We start from the raw sequence: 21,121 nt of genomic DNA, 5'->3' as shown, positions 1-21,121 counted from the left end.
TAGAATAAGATTTAGCTATTAACCAGAATTACATTTTTTCACTTTGTATCGTGTTTGAACATTTTAACCATTCCTGCAAAAAAGGCAGAAGTATGAAGATACGTTGAAGATCCAACATTCTTGAAAGATGTTTTAAATAAATAGACATAAGGAAGGACAATGGCCTGGGAAAATGTAGTTAAATGGACGTAAAAGAGGATTTTAAATATAGATGAACGGCTGATGAAATTATTGGGGGAGATATTAAAAACATGGGGGAGGCTCTGACGAAAACGGTATTTAGTTATCTTTGGTAATCTTTCAGAACTTATTCTCTAAATGATTTTTATTCATGATTTACGAGGCCAACATGCCCTGATTTAAGCCGGTACTGTCCCTTTTTCACAAGGGTCTGCAGCTTTGGGAGGAGCCAGTGACTAATTCAATTTCAAAAACTACTAGCAAACTTTCAGAATATCAATAAATACAAAGATGAAGGAAAAACCTTGTGAGAAAAGACTATTTTACAAGCTACATAATACTGACAGTTATTCTTGTGGAGACGGCATTAGACTATTATAGAAATAAAAGTTTTACTCCTCATATAAATAAAGCCGGCACAGCTCTAATGAAATGTATTTAACGAAAAGGTATAATATATGATTAAAAAGTGGGACTTTGCCAGATTGAATAAAGCACACGGGTATTATGTGTTAAATTATGCTGTTCCTTTGAAAGTATACACAATATGCTTCTCGAGTCTCCTGTGTTTTTTTTTTTCTCTTTCATATTACATGCATTTTTCACTCATTAAGAATTAGGGCACTTAATAATAGCAGAGTGAGCCTTTCAGATGAGACTATAACAGCCCGTAATGACTTTGCCTTTGGAGCTGCTGGCTGTATAAAAGACATTTCTGACTGCCTCTATTAACTTTTAGCACATGCATAGCAGATCACTTCTAAATCTATAAATGTGATACTATTATTAAACTTGGTTGCCCATAATATATCATTTTATCCGTATGATGAGGTCCATTTAATGAACAGACCAAATTAATGTGTCAGCTTGAATTTTTTAATATTTCATATCGGCTCCATGAAAATTATTTTTTTTGTCACACAGCATTAATGTACTCTAACATGTAGATGTTATCGATGTTGGAAAATTCTCTAACAAAGAAGGACATTTACCTGTCGTGACTGTAGTTCACTCTACAGTCATAAAAAAAAGTACAGTAGATGCCCAAGTACTTTTTTTGTTGGACAGGAGGACTATATTTCTTAAACTTTTCTAAGAATCCAGTTCTCAGACCTATCTATATGGTGTCCTGTCATTATGTGAAGAATGGGTCAGTCAGTCCCTTCCAAAACATGTTTAATAAAACAGTGTGGCATGGTGGTGACGATATAGTTTCTTCACAATATGCAAGTAAATTCTTTTACTAGAACAATTTGCCACCGTCATTGTTTTAGGGAATGGACTTTGTTTCAAAACGTTTGACATACTCAGAATAAAGGTATGCAAAATACAACATTTGGTGCCTGGTAACAGCACTTTTTAAAAACTAATGGGTTGTTTATGTGTTGATATTTAATTTCATGAAGATTGAAATTTTATCAATTTATCAAAGAGAGAGCAGAGCGTACACAACAAGGAAAATGTTGCACAAGCGAATAACATCCTGATGGATCATTCTACCCTGATGGTCATGATGGAACCAGGTATCCTCTACTCCATAAACTAAAATATATTCAGGGTATATTCAGGCAAGACAAGCAGATGCTACTGATTTAAATATTTATTATGGGACCAACAGTCCTAAACCACATTCAAGCTCAGGGAGCCTGGCTTAACCTTTATATTTACATCTTGCACATTAGCCTTCACATTAGGCTCTTTGAGCTAAAACATTGTAGTTTGGGAATGTCTGTCCTACAATTAACATTTACTTTTGATCTTCTTATGTTATGTTCCATAAGTAAATGAAGCATGATCTTGTAGGAAGCATAGAAACATAGAATGTGACGGCAGATAAGAACCATTCGGTCCATCTAGTCTGCCCAGTTTTCTAAATACTTTCACTCCCTGGCCTTATCTTATAGTTAGGATAGCCTTATGCCTATCCCACGCATGCTTAAACTTCTTTACTGTGTTGACCTCTACCACTTCAGCTGGAAGGCTATTCCATGCATCCACTACCCTCTCAGTAAAGTAATACTTCCTGATATTATTTTTAAATCTTTGCCCCTCTAATTTAAGACTATGTCCTCTTGTTGTAGTTTTTTCTTCATTTAAATATAATCTCCTCCTTTACTGTGTTGATTCCCTTTATGTATGTAAATGTTTCTATCATATCCCCCCTGTCTTGTCTTTCCTCCAAATTACATGTTAAGATCCATGCAGGTCCATGTCCATGTTGGTGATAAATAATACCATATTCAAGAAACTGAGCTATAGTCAATTGACTACCATGTAGTACTGTGGAGTTCATTTAGGGCTCTATGAGAACACATGAGTGGAGGTATTGCTCTATCCCCAATAAAAGGTATGGGCAACCTTTGGCACTCCAGATGTTGTGGACTACATCTCCCCTAATGCTTTGCCAGCATTGTGGCTATAAGAGCATCATCATGTTCAGGATCTTCATAATACTCAACCATCCTTTATTTAGCATCACTTTATCAGGAAATTCACAAAATAAGGAGTTCAATATTGCATAATTTATTTACAATGTATTTCTTCAGTGAAATAGTACTGGATATATGAATTAACTAAAACCCCCAAAAAGTTACCTATGCACTACCTCCAAATCCCAATGCTCATATAACAGGAATGTGGAATAACCCACCAGGAAAAATATTACAGTTTGTGCAGATTATCACAGTAAGTAAATTGAAACAGTTGAGTGATGGACAGAGAGCTGATGTTAACGTAAGACGAAACACGTTGGACAAATGAATTGTTTTTATTCTACATTGCTAATCATTGCTAAGGGCCATTCTTACCATTGTTTGGGTATATTCCTCTAGTTTCGATTCTTCAAAAGGTTTGTTGGCCTTCTTTAACAAGTCTTTAAGAAAGTTCTATTAAGACATAATAGAGGGAATAAAGGGAAAGATAACCTTGTAAAAAAAAAGCAGAACAAGCACAGTACAGCAAACATGACATTAAAGGACCACTCTAGGCACCCAGACCACTTCAGCTTAATGAAGTGGTCTGGGTGCCAGGTCCAGCTAGGGTTAACCCATTTTTTTATAAACATAGCAGTTTCATAGAAACTGCTATGTTTATTAATGGGTTAAGCCTTCCCCCAAATCCTCTAGTGGCTGTCTCACTGACAGCCGCTAGAGGCGCTTGTGTGATTCTCACTGTGAAAATCACAGTGAGAGCACGCAAGCGTCCATAGGAAAGCATTGTAAATGCTTTCCTATGCGACCGGCTGAATGTGCGCGCAGCTCTTGCCGCGCGTGCGCATTCAGCCGACGGGGCGGAAAGGAGGCGGAGAGGAGGAGGAGAGCTCCCCGCCCAGCGCTGGAAAAAGGTAAGTTTTACCCCTTTTCCCCTTTCCAGAGCCGGGCGGGAGGGGGACCATGAGGGTGGGGGCACCCTCAGGGCACTCTAGTGCCAGGAAAACGAGTATGTTTTCCTGGCACTAGAGTGTTCCTTTAAGGTAAAGGAAGTATCAGCAAAACCTGTTATGTTCTATCCTTTTCAGAACAGAATAAAATGAAACATTTGCTTTTCAAAGAGCAACCAAAAGATAACCAGAAAAAGATCACAACTGTCAAAAAAAATAAAAAAAATAGTGTTTGCTTTTGATATAAAATTGATTGTAAAAAATGTGTTAATGAGTCCATAATAAAGGCGTGCAATGGCAAAGTGTTTGTGTACGAAGCAAATAGACATCTATTGAAGCCGCATTAATTGTGCAGGAAGCACATAGACATCTATTAAAGCCACATTCATTTTGTTTTATCCAAAGAAGGGATTTAACCTTATATATTTTGGCTACTATGAGTAATATTTTAGGATCTAGAGCTTCTTGGATACTATGATTTTTTAAACTCAGGTAAAGTTATCAAAAACATCTCTATAAAGTCTCCTTTGAAAGACCAACCATAAGTGCTTTATTGGTGAGAGGTATTCTATATTCATTCTAGTTTCGATGATTTACATGAGAAATCAGCACTCTAATAATTAAATTATGAAACACAGGTTTGCTTCCTCCTTCCTCAGGAGGGATAACGGAATTGGCAAATGTGCTATACTTGAGTGCTCCTGCTTTCTCTCCCATTCCTCCTTAGAGATCTCACATCAGATCCGCGTTCTTCCTGAACTCTGTTGCAGTGTGTGCAAACATGCGCTATCATGGAGGCTTTCCAAACCTGTCTCTTCAAGGTAAGATCTCTTTTTAAATACACCCTCCAATTACAACATGCAGCAAATAATGTATTCATGTTTTCACGTTTGTTATATGTACTAAGTAGTGATTTCCCCTTCTATTTTGGTGGGGAGTGTTCCTTTAGTAGTGTTATTGTTATATTATTATTATTATTATTTATGAAGCGCCAACAAATTCCAATAGGTGTGTTCTTTAGATTTTTTTTTTTTTTTTTGTATATCCTCTCTTGAACTTTTTATGGAAAAAGTAATCAATAGACTTTTGAAGATCCATGTAAATCTACTAATGAAAGAACGATCCGTGATCTCTCCAGAAATATTACAATGTTGTAAGGTTCTTTATTAAAAAATAAATACAAATACTACTGTGAATCTTTCCTGTATACTAATCACCTGTTTCTACAGACACAATGTACTATTCTTGAATTTCTTTCAAAATGCTTAAATATACAACTGACTTTGACAGATGATGTCAGTATACAGTTGGTTGCATTGCTTTGTCACAGTGCCACCCATGTAGCTTTACATAAAGTATCAGATGCTTCAGTTAAACCTGTGTGTATTGTCATGGAAATAAAAAAACAAAAAACGATAAATTCAGGATTTAAAGAATACACAGCCTCCAATGAATTTTTAACCACATCCAAAAATACATTTCTAATCTCTCTTTCCTTTTCTAATACTGCAGGGAAGGGATGTGACAGGTAGAGGAGGGGAAAATGTGTTGACCCCCAATTCCTTTATACAATATGGAGATTCTGAAATTATTCAACAAAATAATAATAATATATTTCACTTAATGGCCAGCAAACTTGTAAAATGTTTAAACAAATAATATACAATATAATTTGCTCTGTGATAATCCTTAAAGGAACACTCCAATCACCATAACAACTTAATTTACATGAGGCTGTTATGGTGCCAGAGGCCCTTGGGCACTATCTTCTCGAATGGTTTACCAACAAAGGTTGGCTCCAGCACCAGATATTCAATTCGCCCGGTTGCATCTGGCTTCTAAAATTGAGTTTTGGGAAGCATGGAGTGCCACCAGGAAGGAGCGCTGCGGATTGGTAGAACAGTCTGCTGAAGCACTAAGCCAATCAGTAGCTCTATATTCATAAAAAAAGGTATGTACCTTTACACCTTTATAGCATTCACTTTGATGTCTACAGAATAGAGTATAAGCTTTGAGCTCTCGCAAAACAAATTTGAGAAGCTAAATATGGAAAGCATAACAATGCCTTCATAACTATACATTTTACAGTTCTGTTTGTGTTACCTTAAGTTCATCATTTTCTATGAAACCGCTGTGATCAGTGTCATATCTCCTCCATGTCTGCAAAGGAAAAACACTCTTAACTTCACAATAAATCAAAAGATTTTGTGATAACATGCAGTAGAAGAGGGAGGTGTAAGGAGGATATTTGTGAAGTGTGAAAAGTTCAACACTTAAAAACTCTTCTACTATTTTACAGAAAATATGATGGTTTTGCCCCATTTGGTACAGGCCCATTCAGATTTTAATGACTAACCCTGCAGTTATGTTCTGATTTGTCACCAGACATGCAACGCAAGAGAAATGTTAAGGGAATTCATGTTTGACTGCTTTTTGCAAAAATCTATAATGATTACAAATATTTAATTAAATAAAACAAACACGTCCTGTGACAACCTATAAACCAGCAATGTGGACCATCTTACTCTCTCACAGCAAAGGTGGTACTGTGAAGATTTAAGGGGAACTCTAAGCACCATAACCACTACAGCATAACTGAGTAAAACTGGGAAAGATACAAAAAATGTTAATCTGAACACAAGAATAATGTTCATTGAGTTGTAGATTGCTAAAACCTTTGCAAATTCCTTTCAGATGTACTCCCAATAAATACATGTATGAAAAATATGGATGCATGTATTCATTGGGGGGTATATCTGATAAACAGTGATTTGGCCATTTTTGCCCATTTAGTCAGTAGAGTGACCCTTTAATCCAAAATAACACTTCATAAGCAATAACCTTAACATAGAATAAGCTTTCTAAGTACCATAAGTTGCACTGTGGAGATATTACATAAGACCTTGCAGATACATGTAGACTTCAAACACTGACTTGACATACCTGCATGAACTCCTCACTTGACTTCAACTGCTGTCGAAAAAATAGTAAGAAATTCTCTTCAGTGGGTAAGATCTGAGCAAGCTGAAAAATAAAGAGATGGTAGATCACAAGAGGGAAATGTGCGAGTTGCTTATAAGAACTTTATTTCTGTTTTGGAACACTGTGAAGCAATTCTTTGAAGATCGGCACATACAGAACTGTTTGACGGCGAATCGATTGCTCTTGCCATGAATGAGAAAAGTCTCTATCCTTTTTTATTTTAAGGACAGTAAACTGTATTTCAAAAATGAATCGGATTGTAGATCGTTAACAGATGGACAATTCTGTTTTCCTATCACTGCTATAAAAACGTTAACATAATTTAAAAAAATGTAAAGAGACGATTTTTCCCCAAGAAGCAAAAAAATGTGTTCTGTTTAAGTACAAATATCCCTAACTAAAGGGTCAAATTTTAGAATGCTGAGCAACATACTCCTGACGAAGGCCTGACTTTAAATAATTACCGACCAAAAATATGAAAAGGTGATGGAATTTGATATTGTGCAAATGAACACAAAGTGTACTTGCTGAAGCCACGTAAAATGCTTAATAAACCATCTGCACCAATTTATCCATCTGCAGACAGGTGGATGAGTATTAACTTGTCTACAGGGTGACTTATAAAGGGACACCGAGTAGTTATTGATTCTCTAGGGAAAAAAAATATAAAAATGCATATATACAGCCTTGTTTTTTTTTTAATGCAGAATATGCCATTGGTTCACAAACTTTAATGGACTAAGGTACACTTCGATGTAAGAAAATGTTTCCAATGCACTCTTTTTTCTGTTTTTACTTTTATCAGCATATTATAAATGTCACATTCAACCTTCCTAGTGAGATATGCACACTTCTAGTACAAATATATTCTGTAAATAGATAGTAGATGAAGGATATTTCATATAGGTTGGGGTGTAAAAACATGTTACCATGTACACAGTATTCACATAAAGTCAGGCATTCACACAGAATTGCATACTTGATTATGTACATCCAATGGCACAACATGCACAATCATTCACATTTTATACAGGACAATACAAACATGCACACTACATTTAGCACATACTTTCACACAGCACATCCCAGACACACACGCATACGAAGGCTAGAAACAGAAGTGCTCATATGTATTTACATATTACATGCAAATATATATATTTAAGCAGTAACATAAGTTGCACTGCACATTTTAGAGGGACCTTTTATTGTGGCCAGCCTAAGGCACACCTGTGCAATGATCATGCTGTCTAATCAGCATCTTGATATGCCACACTGTGAGGTGGATGGATTATCTTGGCAAATAAGTGCTCACTAACACAGATTTAGACAGATTTGTGAACAATATTTGAGAGAAATAAGCCTTTTGTGTACATAGAAAATGTCTTAGATCTTCGAGTTCAGCTCTTGAAAAATGGGGGCAAAAAGTGTAGCATTTATAATTTTGTTCAGTGTATATACGTGCATAAACACACAGCATGCAGAGGCAAAAACATACTACAAACAGACACATACACATGCATTGACACACAGTCATTGAGTGGGAGAGTTGAGAGGTCTCTGGCAAATATGTGTACATATACTTTAATCTGTTAATCTGCCCATGCAGGATTGCATGCTTATATTCATACACCCGCACACATACACAGAAGCAATCAGCTACATACATATAGGAAGGAAATGTGTATTTTCAGAGCAAAGTGCTAATTTTGGATCAAGAGACAGAAATGTTGCATTTTTTAAATGTCTAGAGTGATAGTTTCAGATATAACATTATATACCATATTATTACACATTTACAATAAAACACCATAGTAATTAAAGCTTTGATAAATATAACCCATGTTAATTCCAGGGCAGGATTGCTGACTACATTGTATGGGATTTTAGTCAACAGCATCTGCGCCAGAAAGGTAAACCTACAATATATCTGGAGAGCTCTCTTAATATCCATATCCAATCTACAGAGCAGCAAAGATTCTATATGTGTTATACCTTAGGAAGTTGCTTAGTAAAGCTTTTGAATCTATCCACACACACACACACACACACACACACACACACACACACACACACACACACACACACACACACACACACACACACACACACACACACCATGTATAATTCCTCTGTCCTAAACTCTCTGCTTCACCTTTGTCAGATGATTTACACTGTAACCGTTAAAGATGGAATGGTGCCTGCCTTTGCACTTTAAGATAAACATTATTTGTTCGTAATCGATTTTCTTGTGTTTTTAATTCATTTAAAATATGGGTTAGGACTATATTTGCATTTTTTTCTATTTGCTATATGCTACAGGTTCAGAACAAACATGACCTTCGGTGAACTCGTTAGATACATATTTGAGTCAAATGGCAAACAAACAAAGTCACAAAGGAAGCTGTTTCATCAATGTTGATTTCCACATCATTTGCATAAAATCATTGTGAATTGAGAATTTGCATGCTACATCACAAAGAGTAATCTACATTTTAAGTTCAGCGTCTTCATTCCAATCAGTATCAAATTTTTGTCCGTAGAATAATTTAAGCAAAATATTTATTGGAAGCAATTTAAGGTGAGCTAACACACATGCAAAACATTAAACTGTAAGGATACCTAAAATATTTTTGCAATAATGCAGAGACTGAAAAATCAATGAATCAGGGCTAGTATATATTTGAGTACATGTAATAATACCGTTCAGGGCCGGATTAAGAGCCCAGTGGGCCTGGTGCTGACAATTGTGATGGGCCTAATTACAGAATCTTACCGACAGAAAACACTAAACCAGGTACCTCCCAAGCGTCATGTATCTGGTGGAGATGGTGCTGGAGGGAAACTGACAGGATATAGCTATCAGAAAACACATACCCTATGCTAATCTCTTGCTTTCATCTTTCAAGTAAATCCATACCTCCAATAGCAGTGTTTGGTGAAGCAGGATTTCGGGGGGCGGGGTAAAAGGGTGGGCCACTGATGTAAATCATGTAACCAGAACAGCCCAACGGGGCAAACATGCCCCAAAACAGGGAGTGTCTGCACAAAGAATTAGATGGTCAGCCTGGTGTGAATGCACGTCAGACTACCTGCCAATCGTGCAGGGTGACCAACCAAGGGCATACTGTGCAGACAGCACCTTGAACTTGGCATAAATGTGTCTAATGATATGCTGGCTGCATGCTTTCTAAGGACTGACCCCTAGCACTCGCTGGTCCACTCTTCTCATAACCTTCTTACTAGCAGGCAGAAGCTCACGTTATACAGGCTGGGACAGAGAAAAGGTGTATGTAGTGAGTGTAGAAAAAATTTAACATGCCACAGTGTTAGAGAGACTGAAGCAGCAAGAACTTTTGCATAGTGCACAAAGTCAGCTTTACCTTAACTAATTTCATTGTCATCCAGTCCACACCAGTTTTGTTCCCCTACATGCCTCTTACGTTTCCATGCTTAACTAAGCATGTGAAGAGTATAACAAAAAAATCCCATTATAATTGGTAAAGATACACCATACAACACTTCAGTGCTATATTTCTCTCCCCTTCCCCTTATTCCATTACAACACAAACAGACTCACTGATAATGAATGCTGACTGTCTGGATAAGCTGATGAGCTCCACTGGCCATGTGCAGAATTCAGGTTGTTTTTTAACTCTGTTCCAATAGCGATCAACTCAGATATGCTCAGATATTGTTCAAAAGTCTTACTGAAAAGCTTTACTTACAAGGAATCCTAAAGTTGTGCACTGAGTTTATAATGCAAAGGTTGTGAGTTTAATTCTTGAATGATAAGGTTTCCATTTTCTGCTCATTCTGTGCACATCAGATTCTGAGGCTGTGAATTGAATCCCTGCATTGTGATGTTTTGTTTTGTTTTCTGCTCCTTTGTTTTCACAAGTTTCATGTATTTGTTACAGTTATATTCTCTTAATATATTTAGTAAATATCTGTATTGAAACTTGGGTAAACTATGTCACTAACGCACCCTACTTCAAGAGCGTGCGTGATGTAGTTGTGGTGGTGAAAGAGTTAAAGTTCACTATTTGCCTGCACTAGCCCGGAAGTAATGATAAAATGCCACTTAACACCACCCACACTTAACCATATTAATATAAATATTACTATTTTAACGCTGCCTCCACCAAGACAATTTATAAATGGGGTACCTTGGTCCCCCAGGTAACTTAATAATAAAACCCCACCAAATTAAACTATGCAATTGCAAAACACTATTTAGTCTCTTCATGTAACGTGATTCTTTACCAGACAAAGGCAGAACTTAATAATAGTCACAGTGCATATAAAAAATAGATGATAAACAAGTTATTTACACCAACAACTGATAAGAACAAAAGGGATAAAATAACAGAAGTCCTAATCACTTACTCAGGTTTTCAAAGTAAAACTTCGGCCTCTGGTAGGAAAGATGGTGACTCACTCAAAATTTGATTTTGACCCCAAGCAAGTACAATAAACACTTCAGTATCACTAGATATATACCCTGTGGATTACCAAGCCTCTCTTCTCTTATGTACTTTCCACAGAAATAATAATTGCATCAAGAATTTGTTACAATTTTTCCATTCCATAGATAAGTCACACTCCTTACTTGTGACCCAATATAGCGGACATCACAATCCCTTCCCCTATTGTTAAATTACGCAAATCATGTTTGGGCTTGATTAGAAGATTGTGCTTGTCCCATTCTAAATATAATAGAAATGAGGTTTAATTATTAATCTGTGGGTAAGTATTAATGTTTCTTTTGGATATGATACTGGAACACAAGACTAATGGCTATTAACATATCAAAGGAATCAAGTAATCAATTAGGAGGTACAGGCCATATGGCTAAAGCCAGCTAGTTTACATTGGAACTAGACATCCATGCATCTCAAGTGTAGAATCTCAGACCCTGCAGAGCCTTTGATAAATCAAAGGATCAATCCATTTTGCAAACCATCTGCCCCCTTCACATTTCTATACCATTTACATTATCCCTTCTGTCATCTGACCTTGCAACCAAGTGGCCAATTCATATATGCACTACACAAATACCAATAAATGGCAATACTCTATTGTGCAACAATGAAATTTTGCACCCTTGGCGTGACAAACTACATTTATTAAACCTATTAATTTTCTATTGTGTGAACATTGAAGAGTGAATAAAGTATTTACTGCCTGTAACACATTTAACCACTTTTGTTTGCATCTGTTTTAGCACAAATTATAATAAAAACAAGAAAAAATATTGTATATCCATAACAAGATTTGAATCCTAGTCAGCTACATACATGAAAACCACTAAGACATAGAGAAACTGACACAGCTCTACCCCACTAAGCCATAGAGAAATACATAAAGTCTTCTTTTTTTAAATTGGATTTTTCCGTGCTGACAATTGTAATAATTCCATATTTAATATAATTTATTGTGTCAGAGCAGGAATGTATAACTCAATAGCCTAAGCAATTTCCTGCATACTAAGTAACACATAATTATATGTTAAACCTTTTCAATGCCTTGGGCATGCCACTCACATTTCTTCACAATGTGCTGCCCATATCTCCTGCAGGTAAAGGGTTAAATTAATTAAATAAAGATTTTTTTCAAGTGGTCTGGGTGACTTTAGTGGCCCTTTAAAACTTCACCAGCTGAAAGTGAGTAATGTATAATCAGCTTATTTTCAAAACAGCTGCGTTAAGGACCTTCCCTGGTTCTAACGGAAAAAAATATACGGTATGTATAATGGTGGTACACTCAGTTCTGTGAAGAGCTTAAATGGCATGCAGTAGCGTGATACCTCAGGATAATACCGTGAATTATATGAGTTAAATATTACACTCACAAACACAGAAAAATAAAAAGACTTGAAATTATATAACTTTTCCAATTAGATCTTGCGGAATTAGACAGAAGGGAATTAACCTCCAATAAAACGAACACAAGGCAATGGTGTAGGATGTTAAAATGTATAAAAGAAAAAAAAATACATGTAATATAGTATCATATATTTAACATTTAATCTCTAATAAGCAAATATGTCTGAGACATTTTTAGTTGAAAAACAAAAGAAAATAAACTGACTGAAATCAAAACGATATTTTAATTGGTTGTTTGAGGTTTCTGCGAAATTAAAATACATTTGGTCAGTGACCAGTAAACCCAGAACTAAGAATAAACTAATGGCAGTCCACAGTCTGATTTCTTATACTATACTTAAACAGGACAATTTTTTAGGACAGGAACTACCAGGCATACCTCAGGTCATCTACAGAAAAGGAAGGAACTTCTCAATTTATTTAACACCTAGCTTGTTTAGGGATAAGAGCAAAAAAAAAACCAAAACAACAATTACAAGGAAGGGATTTTAAACTTGTGGAAAATGTAAGGTGTGCAACTTCATACCTATTCTCTCTCAAGTACCATTACTAAAGAGAATTTTAAGAATCAGGGGAAGGAGAGACGGGTTCTTCCACACATGTCGTGTACCTCCTCACATGTGGGTGTGGTGCACAATATGTGGGAAGAAAGGGGGGGGGGGGTGGGAGGCCAAAAACAGTTTTTTTGGAGTATATTAACAATATTAGTAAAAAAAAACCTCACTACACACTCCATCCCTGTACATTGTAACACATGCCCTGTGTTTAAATTGGAATATTTATTTCGGATTATTTTAGAACAGGTCATCGTGGATGTGAGAGGCGGTGATATTACAATGAAACTTAGACAGGGAGGGATTTTGGATACACAGATTGAAAGCAAATTAAATCAAAATCCACATTCGGCCCTAATGGTTGAATTTGTTTTCTATAATTCATATTTTATTATTTTTTTCATATATTTTTAATATATGTTTTATACTTTTTAATATTTCTATTCTTTACATATATATATATATATATATATAATTTTTATATTTTTATTTTTATTTTATATGTGCATATGTATTCTATTTATATGTACATTTTGTCATCACATATTCTATATTTTTTGTAATCAATCTGTGCCTCCAATTGCATACATCACCCCCCTTAGCTTTTTCAACTTACCTCTTATTCTTATACTTTTCCACTTATATCTATTGTATTACTAACAATATAGTATTTTGGGATGTTTGTATCTATGCCACCATTTAATAAGTCTTTGTAATATTACTAATAGGTTTTTATTTTGCCTTTCTGTTTTATTATGGGCATGCATTGTCAAAATGATAGACTTTATGTGAAGAGAGACCGATCATAATTATGAAGGCAACCGGCGCACCATGTGAAACGAATTTGCATCCCAGACACATATTGCAGACGTCACTATTGATCGCCGCCCGAGATCCATCACTTCCGGGTTGGTGAAATGCGTTTGGTTCCAGGGAAGCCGGCCGGCTCCTTTTAAGGACATACCAAATGAACTGATTGGCAACATATGTAAAGAAACAAACGGATTGGCGGAGAGCTATTTGCAACAACACTGAGGGACTTTAAAAAAGGAGGTTTGGGTTCCCCCATGGACTACAGCACTCATGCACATTATAGCACTTTTACTCCTGATGACGTCTAAATAATTAGACGAAACGTGTAGAGTTATCATTTTTTATTATTTTGCATGCTGTTTTATTGTTCACTCACGGTACCTGGGACGATTCCAGCACCCTATATCGTTGTGATCAGGACTGGGGACTACAGTAATATACTGATGGGCGTTTTATCTACTTATTTCTTGTAAGTGTAACCATTACAAGTGTGTATTTTACTTTACATCAGTGTTGCACTATGTTGTTTTTAATTTTCTCTTTATGAGTCATACAACATTTGAACATGCTTAATCTGCCGGAACCTACAAACTTTTGATGAGCCTGAATTATTCATAACTCTGTGAGTGCAACCTTGAATTCTGGAGATTATATATATTTAAACATTATTACCCTATATAGTTTTGTTCTTCATTTTGTGTTTTTAGGTATATCCTACTTTTGCTATTTGTATTTAAGGATTGAGAGGAATCCATTATTATACATTGTATTTGAAAGGGGTAATTACCTTTTTGCATTTACTATATTCACACTGCACCTTGGGTGGTCTATATATTCACCTTTTAGCTTGGGACAATGTTACCAAACATTACACAATAGAAACTATGATAGTTATTCTTAAATTTTATCTGTACCTTAAATGCTTTTATAATTATAGTGTTGTTTTCTGAAACATACACAACACACAGTAAAACAATATATCCATAACACGGAATAAGAAGGAATTACATTGACCTTATTTCATGGAGATGTTTTATTTACATCCTGAATATTGACCTGTTAGTGACCAAATACATATTTTTAAATGAAAAGAAAATACAGGTCATAGAAGCTCTGATTGATTTTGTCTTGCAGGCTAACACAAATCACCCAAGGCTACCTTCAAGGACACACTTTTGCATTGCTGCATCATTCTTTTTTTTTTTTTTTTTAATATTCAGTTGTTTCTAATGATAGAAGCCCTATAAAATAAGATACATATGATTAATTATTAATGCGCAAAACACAATCCCCAATGTTAGTCAAAAACATTTCATCGTGCCAAGTTGAGGACAGCCATAGTTAAATTTCTATTTAAATCGGTACTCTCAAATAAATATAAATTAGTAGTAATTTCTTCTTTAGAGAAGTTCAAAATAATTTGAATTTACCAAAACCATACCAGAATTTGAGTATATGACTTAACCATACCTCTTAACAGACCCAGATCTGATGGGACCATCTCAAATTAGGGGTTTGCACCTGCCATCCTGGGTTAGACTCCTGGTGTCTTGCATCTGGGGAATCCAAGAAACTGTCCCCAGCAAGTGCAACTCAAGCACATTATCAGACGCACTTGTGCTGTGTTGAATGGTGTCAAGGCACGAGGACCATTCACAGAGCACCCCAGCAGCAGTCTCTGGCCCACCAACCCTCATTTCCGATTCTTACAGGGAAAGTTAGAAGGTATGCTTAGATACTTGTGAATTCTTACACAAGGCTTTCAAATTGCAGCTTTGGACTTGTTTGGAAATTGGAGATTTATCCACAGGCACAGCATGCATCAGTCACTGGACATAATAAGGGGGTATCAGAGTCTGTACAGATGTTTAAACAGCTACTAGATGCATACTTGCAAAAACATAATATTCAATTATATAATTTTTCAACTGTAGGATAATAGCTTCTTGATCCAGGGATATATCTGACTGCAATTCTGGGGTCTTTTTTCCTAGTTTGTTGCAAAATTGGAAGTGCTTCAAACTGGGTTTGTTTGCTTTCTTTTGGATCAACAGCAAAAAACAGATGGGAGGAAGGCTGGACTTGATGGACACATGTCTCCATTCAGCCTTTGTAACCATGTAACTATGTATTGATAATTTGACACGATTATGATGAGCCAATACACTTATTCCAAATCATACCCACCAGTACACCTCTGCACTCCAACCAATCTCTCAACAGGCTCAGTCGTGCCTCTAGCACACACATCTTACAGCATAACAGATAAGCCTTCTACGCACAACATTAATTTACTTTCATTTGAATGCACTATTAAGATCTTCCATAAGTAAAATTGCAAGCTATGCCATTTTATAGAATAACATTGTTCTTTTCAGTGCTCAGTAATATTGTATATATCACAATACATCATGATATTATATACTCTGCTTTAATGTTTGTTTAACGTTTCAAAGAACATGTGATGGCTTACACACTTTAGTTATAATGCAGTTATGAATAAAATGATTTCTGTAAATAAGCTGGCTTATAAGATAAGCAATTACAGTGAGACAAAGCGAACAAAGGGAATACTCAAACCTCATTGATTTGAAAAAAGTAGATTTTGCAATACATAGTGAAAGACTCAGTAACCGTCTGACAAAGGAAAATCTACAAAAAACCACCTGTGTCCACATAGTACAACACACACATGTCTACATAGTCAGGCTACCTTCCTTCAGACAAACCAAAACCCAATCTTCACCACCAGAACACCCAGGCTCACACGCTGCCCCTCCAACTCCCTGGCTGAGATCATCAAGATTGATGATCTCATAGGGAAGCATTGGAGTGGCTAGTGCACATGTGTGGCAAAACGCTGCGCTGCACCAATCATAAGCTTCATTTGACCTATAACTGACCTACAACGGACCTTTAACTTTGTTACAGCTGAGGAAGCACCTCTAGAGGCGCACTAATCGTGCAATAAAATTATTGCTGTACTTGCAAAGCGGTAATGTTTTTAGTTTCAAGATTAGAACGACAAGGGGATGGTACACAGATCACTTCACTGAGATGAAGTGGTGTAGTTGTGTATATAGTTACTTTAATAATGCATTATTCCATTGGAGATATGTCTAAAAAAAAAAAAGCAGCAGAGTTCTTGTCTGAAGCCTTTACAAGCCCTCCCCTTCTAACAACGCCCGGACTTTTGTGGCTGTCCTATCACAGACTTTATAAGAAGTCTTTGCAATGCATGTGCTCTGAGCAATTGCTGCCTCTTGAGTTTAGCACCACTGAGCTAACCAACCAGGAAGTAAAAGGACCCGATGTCCGATTGTTAGCCAGAAGGGTGTAACACAGTTAATTCATAAAAGTGCCAATTTCTGTTAAAATCTGCACTTTTTAGTTCAATAAAAAGATGAGGACACACTCTTTAGGCATCAAGCACTTCAACAAGCTAAAGTACTTTAGGATTCCAAAGTGTCCCATTAAGCTGGAAGGAGTTATCCAGAAAACATGATTGTGCCACCAAATTCAGGGTAATTTTGAGCATTTAACATAGTTGTAATTACACAGAGTAAATATCTATATTGCATCAGCTTCTGTACAAAAATGACTTTCCATAAGTGAAGATCAGGTTTCCGCTGTCACTTTAGAAAATGTTTTTGAAATCTGTACACCAAATGCGCTTTGGGAGGTTATTTTACTGGGTCATTTATCTGGGGTTGTCCCACGTGTAACTCTATGTCACATGATGCAAAGAGTATGATCTCAATGTCCAGGCATCCGACATCCATGAACACACAATAATCAATCCCTGACATATACTTAGATACTATAAATTATAAATAATATATGCTACTAAATTAATTTTACTCTACATTATGGCATTCCAGCAATACTGAGATAAATGCAGCTTCCTGTTTCAGTGAAATAAAACTCTACTTGGAATACAAAAATGCATTGATTTTACTAATGCTCCCTAAAAAGAACATAATACATTAAATGTATTTGTTTCATTAAACATGAACATAACATGAAATTGAAGGGAAGTAACAAATTAAAGTGCTTTGTCACTGAAGGTCACTGAAAGATCAGGCTGCAATTTCAACATTAGATGTACTTATCCTCATTGCTCTGCCTACATTATTAGCATGGTTATTGAAGCATGATCTTAGGAAAGCCTGTGATCAAACCTTCAATTTTTAAACATGAAATTACCGTTATATAAATGACTGAAAGGTTGATGCTTTAATGGGTATTTGTCATCCCCTGAGGTCAGCTTCAGGTATCCATACCTCCCAAGTGTCCTTATTTAGGAGGGACAGTCCCTATTTTTATCCTAAATACATCTATCCCTTTTTTCTATCCCAATGTCCCTCTATTGTAGGAGCTAAGAATACTTGGTGCTTCTTATTTTACACCAAAGCTCCATAGCAATAATTTACACAGTAATGAGTCTTTAAATTACAATAAATCGGTTTAGAAACCAGTGTTAAAAAAAAAAAAGAAAGAAAGATAAATATTATTTGTTCTAAATTACATTTTAGCTAACAACATTATTATTAGCATTTCATTTAAAATTCATGAACTGTTTGGAGGTATGGGTATCTATATAAATGTAATTTTCACATTGTGCTGTCAACAGGACCATTCACCGGAGCTTCCACCATGGGGGGTGATCATGCCACAATGTCATAATACATCCAATAATACACACCAAGTCATTGCGGTCATTATATTAAAAATATATTCAGTATATTAACATGCCTACTGGTGAGCAGTCAAAGTAGGTGTCACATGATAAAATATTATATGTTGTGTAGCCTATAAACATTCCATTTACCATGTTCTAATGGCTAAAATATTTAGTATTAGATTGCATCTCTTACCTGATATTGTGTCAACAAAATCAGTTTAAAACAATATTTCCAGAATTTTTAATCTAACCTAACTAATTTTAGCTCTTATTAAAAATTGATCATCTGATGCTTTTTAAGTAAGGAAATGACCCAATCTCATCCTAGACCCTGCACATATAAAACCCATTCACACCTCCTGTCACTATCTCTCCTCCTACTTCTAGCAGCTGGTGATGTCTCACCCAACCTGGGGCCCTTCACCTTGTCTGCTCACACTAAGACAGCCAGAAACCACACAAACCTCATCCACATACCCTGCAGTTTATCCTCCTTTACCAACATTCAGTGTGCACTCTGGAATGCCCATCCCATCTGTAGTAATATTAAATCAACAGCTATACACGACCTCACTCACGACATTGGCTCTCACTGAGACCTGGCTGTCCCCCACTGATACCGCTACTCCCGCTTCTTAATGTTTAGGTGCACTACAATTCTCTCACACTCCCAGACTGTAAAGAAGGCAGTGTGGGAACCCTTCTCTCCCCTCAATGTACCTTCCAACCTATCCTCCCTGCACCTGCCCTTTACTTCCGTTGAAGTTCACACTGTCCGCCTTTTTAAGCCCACTCCTTTAAGAATTGCCATCATCTATCGTCCCCCACCCCCCGTCATCCTAGACTATTCATTGAACACTTTTCTTCCTTGCTACTCCACTTTCTCTCCTCTAGCATTCAAAAGACTTTAACATCCCAATCAACAACCTCAACTGCCCTGATGTCCCCGTCTGCTCTCTGTAACCTCCTCCTTTGGCCTCATGCAGTTGTCTACTTCAGTAACTCATACAGCAGGAAACACTCTTGACCTCATCTTCACCAATCTCTGTTCCACCTCTAATCTCTCCACTGTTCCATTTCCTTTGTCTGACCACATTTTACATCAGAATACCCCATACCCAAAATTCACCACCCTCAACTCTCCAGTCTCGCAGAAACCTCAACTGCCTTGATCTCCAGCAATTCTCCACCAAACTCCAAACTCTCCTCTTACCCATCTCAAATCTAACTTGCCCTAACTCTGCAACCTCACTCTACAACTTAACTCTCTCCACTCAACTCCACATGATGGCACCTCCTACAATTAAACGCAGCAAGTGCCCCCAATTACAACCCTGGCCCACCAAGCTGACCCGTTACCTTCAAAAATGTTCCAGAACTGCTGAATGCTGTTGGAGAACGTCTCACTTTGCATCTGACTTCCTCCCCTATAAATTTATGCTGCATTCCTATAGCCTGGCTCTTTCCTCTGCAAAAGTAAATTACTTTAACACCCTCATAAGTACACTGTCCTATCAACCCATATACCTATTTCACACTTTTGAAGCTCTTCCTCGCCCTTTTACTCCCCCTCCTTCTACCACCTTGTCCACCATAAACTTTGCATCTCACTTCACTGAGATCTCTACAATCAGAGAATAGTTCTAATTTATCTCGTTCCCCTACCAATACATCACTCAACTCCACTCCCTCCACCATTCTACACTCATTCGCACCTGCTACAGCAGAAGAGGTTTCTGCTTTGCTCCGGTCCTCCCGCCCCACCACCTGTTCCCTCGATCCTATTCCCTCATATCTCATCTGCACTTTGTCTCCCTCTCTTGCTCTTCCTCTCACTAAAATTTTCAATCTCTCCTTTTCCTCTGGCACATTTCCCTCACCTTTCAAACATGCAACTGTAAACCCGATTCTGAAAAAGCCCAACTTGACCCCAACTCCCCATCCAACTACCACCCTATCTCGCTACTGCCTCCAAGATCCTCGAGAGAGTTGTATACACCAGATTGACTGACTTTCTCAAATCCAACTCTTTGCTTGACCCCCTTAAGTCTTAATTGAGCGCTGGTCATTCTGTCGAAACGGCTGTGACCATAGTATCAAACGATTTAATTGCTGCTAAATCTCGCGGCCATTACTCTATCCTAATTCTCCTTGATCTTTCTGCTGCCTTTGACACTGTTGATCATCAACAGCTTCTTCACATTCTCCATAATTTTGGTCTACGGGATACTGCTCTCTTCTGGTGCTCCTCCTACCTCTCCCAGTGCTCTTTCAGTGTTTCTTTCTCTGACTCTGCCTCTTCCCCCCAACCACTCTCTGTTGGCATCCCCCAAGGTTCTGTCCTTGGTCCCCTACTGTTCTCTATCTATACTGCCTCCCTTGGTAAACTCATCAGCTCCTTTGACTTCCGCTATCATTTCTATGCGGATGACACGCAAATCTACCTGTCCTCTCCTGATCTCTCTCTGCCCATCTTGACTCGTTTTTCTGACTGCTTCTCTGCGATTTCCAACTGGATGGCTTCTCACTTCCTTAAACTCAACCTGTCCAAAACAGAACTTCTGGTCTTTCCTCCCTCAAGTGTTGCTACTCCCGTGTCTGTCTGTCTCCAAGTCAACGGCTCTACCATCATCTCTACCTC

General features: G+C 37.1%; 1 protein-coding gene across 1 annotated transcript in view; it reads right to left on the bottom strand.

The window, feature by feature from the left end:
- CALB1 (calbindin 1) overlaps window positions 1-21,121 on the bottom strand; it is a 60,435-nt gene that overhangs the window by 17,962 nt on the left and 21,352 nt on the right. The window contains exons 4-6 of the mRNA XM_063451267.1: window positions 6,503-6,583; window positions 5,663-5,719; window positions 2,988-3,065 (exon numbers count right to left, since the gene is read on the bottom strand). Coding sequence (XP_063307337.1) covers window positions 2,988-3,065; window positions 5,663-5,719; window positions 6,503-6,583 — 216 coding nt within the window. The remainder of the gene's footprint in view (window positions 1-2,987; window positions 3,066-5,662; window positions 5,720-6,502; window positions 6,584-21,121) is intronic.

This window comes from Pelobates fuscus, chromosome 4 (genome assembly GCF_036172605.1).
Source record: "Pelobates fuscus isolate aPelFus1 chromosome 4, aPelFus1.pri, whole genome shotgun sequence".
Taxonomy (NCBI): Eukaryota; Metazoa; Chordata; class Amphibia; order Anura; family Pelobatidae; genus Pelobates; species Pelobates fuscus.
This window is presented reverse-complemented; position numbering and strand designations above follow the sequence as displayed.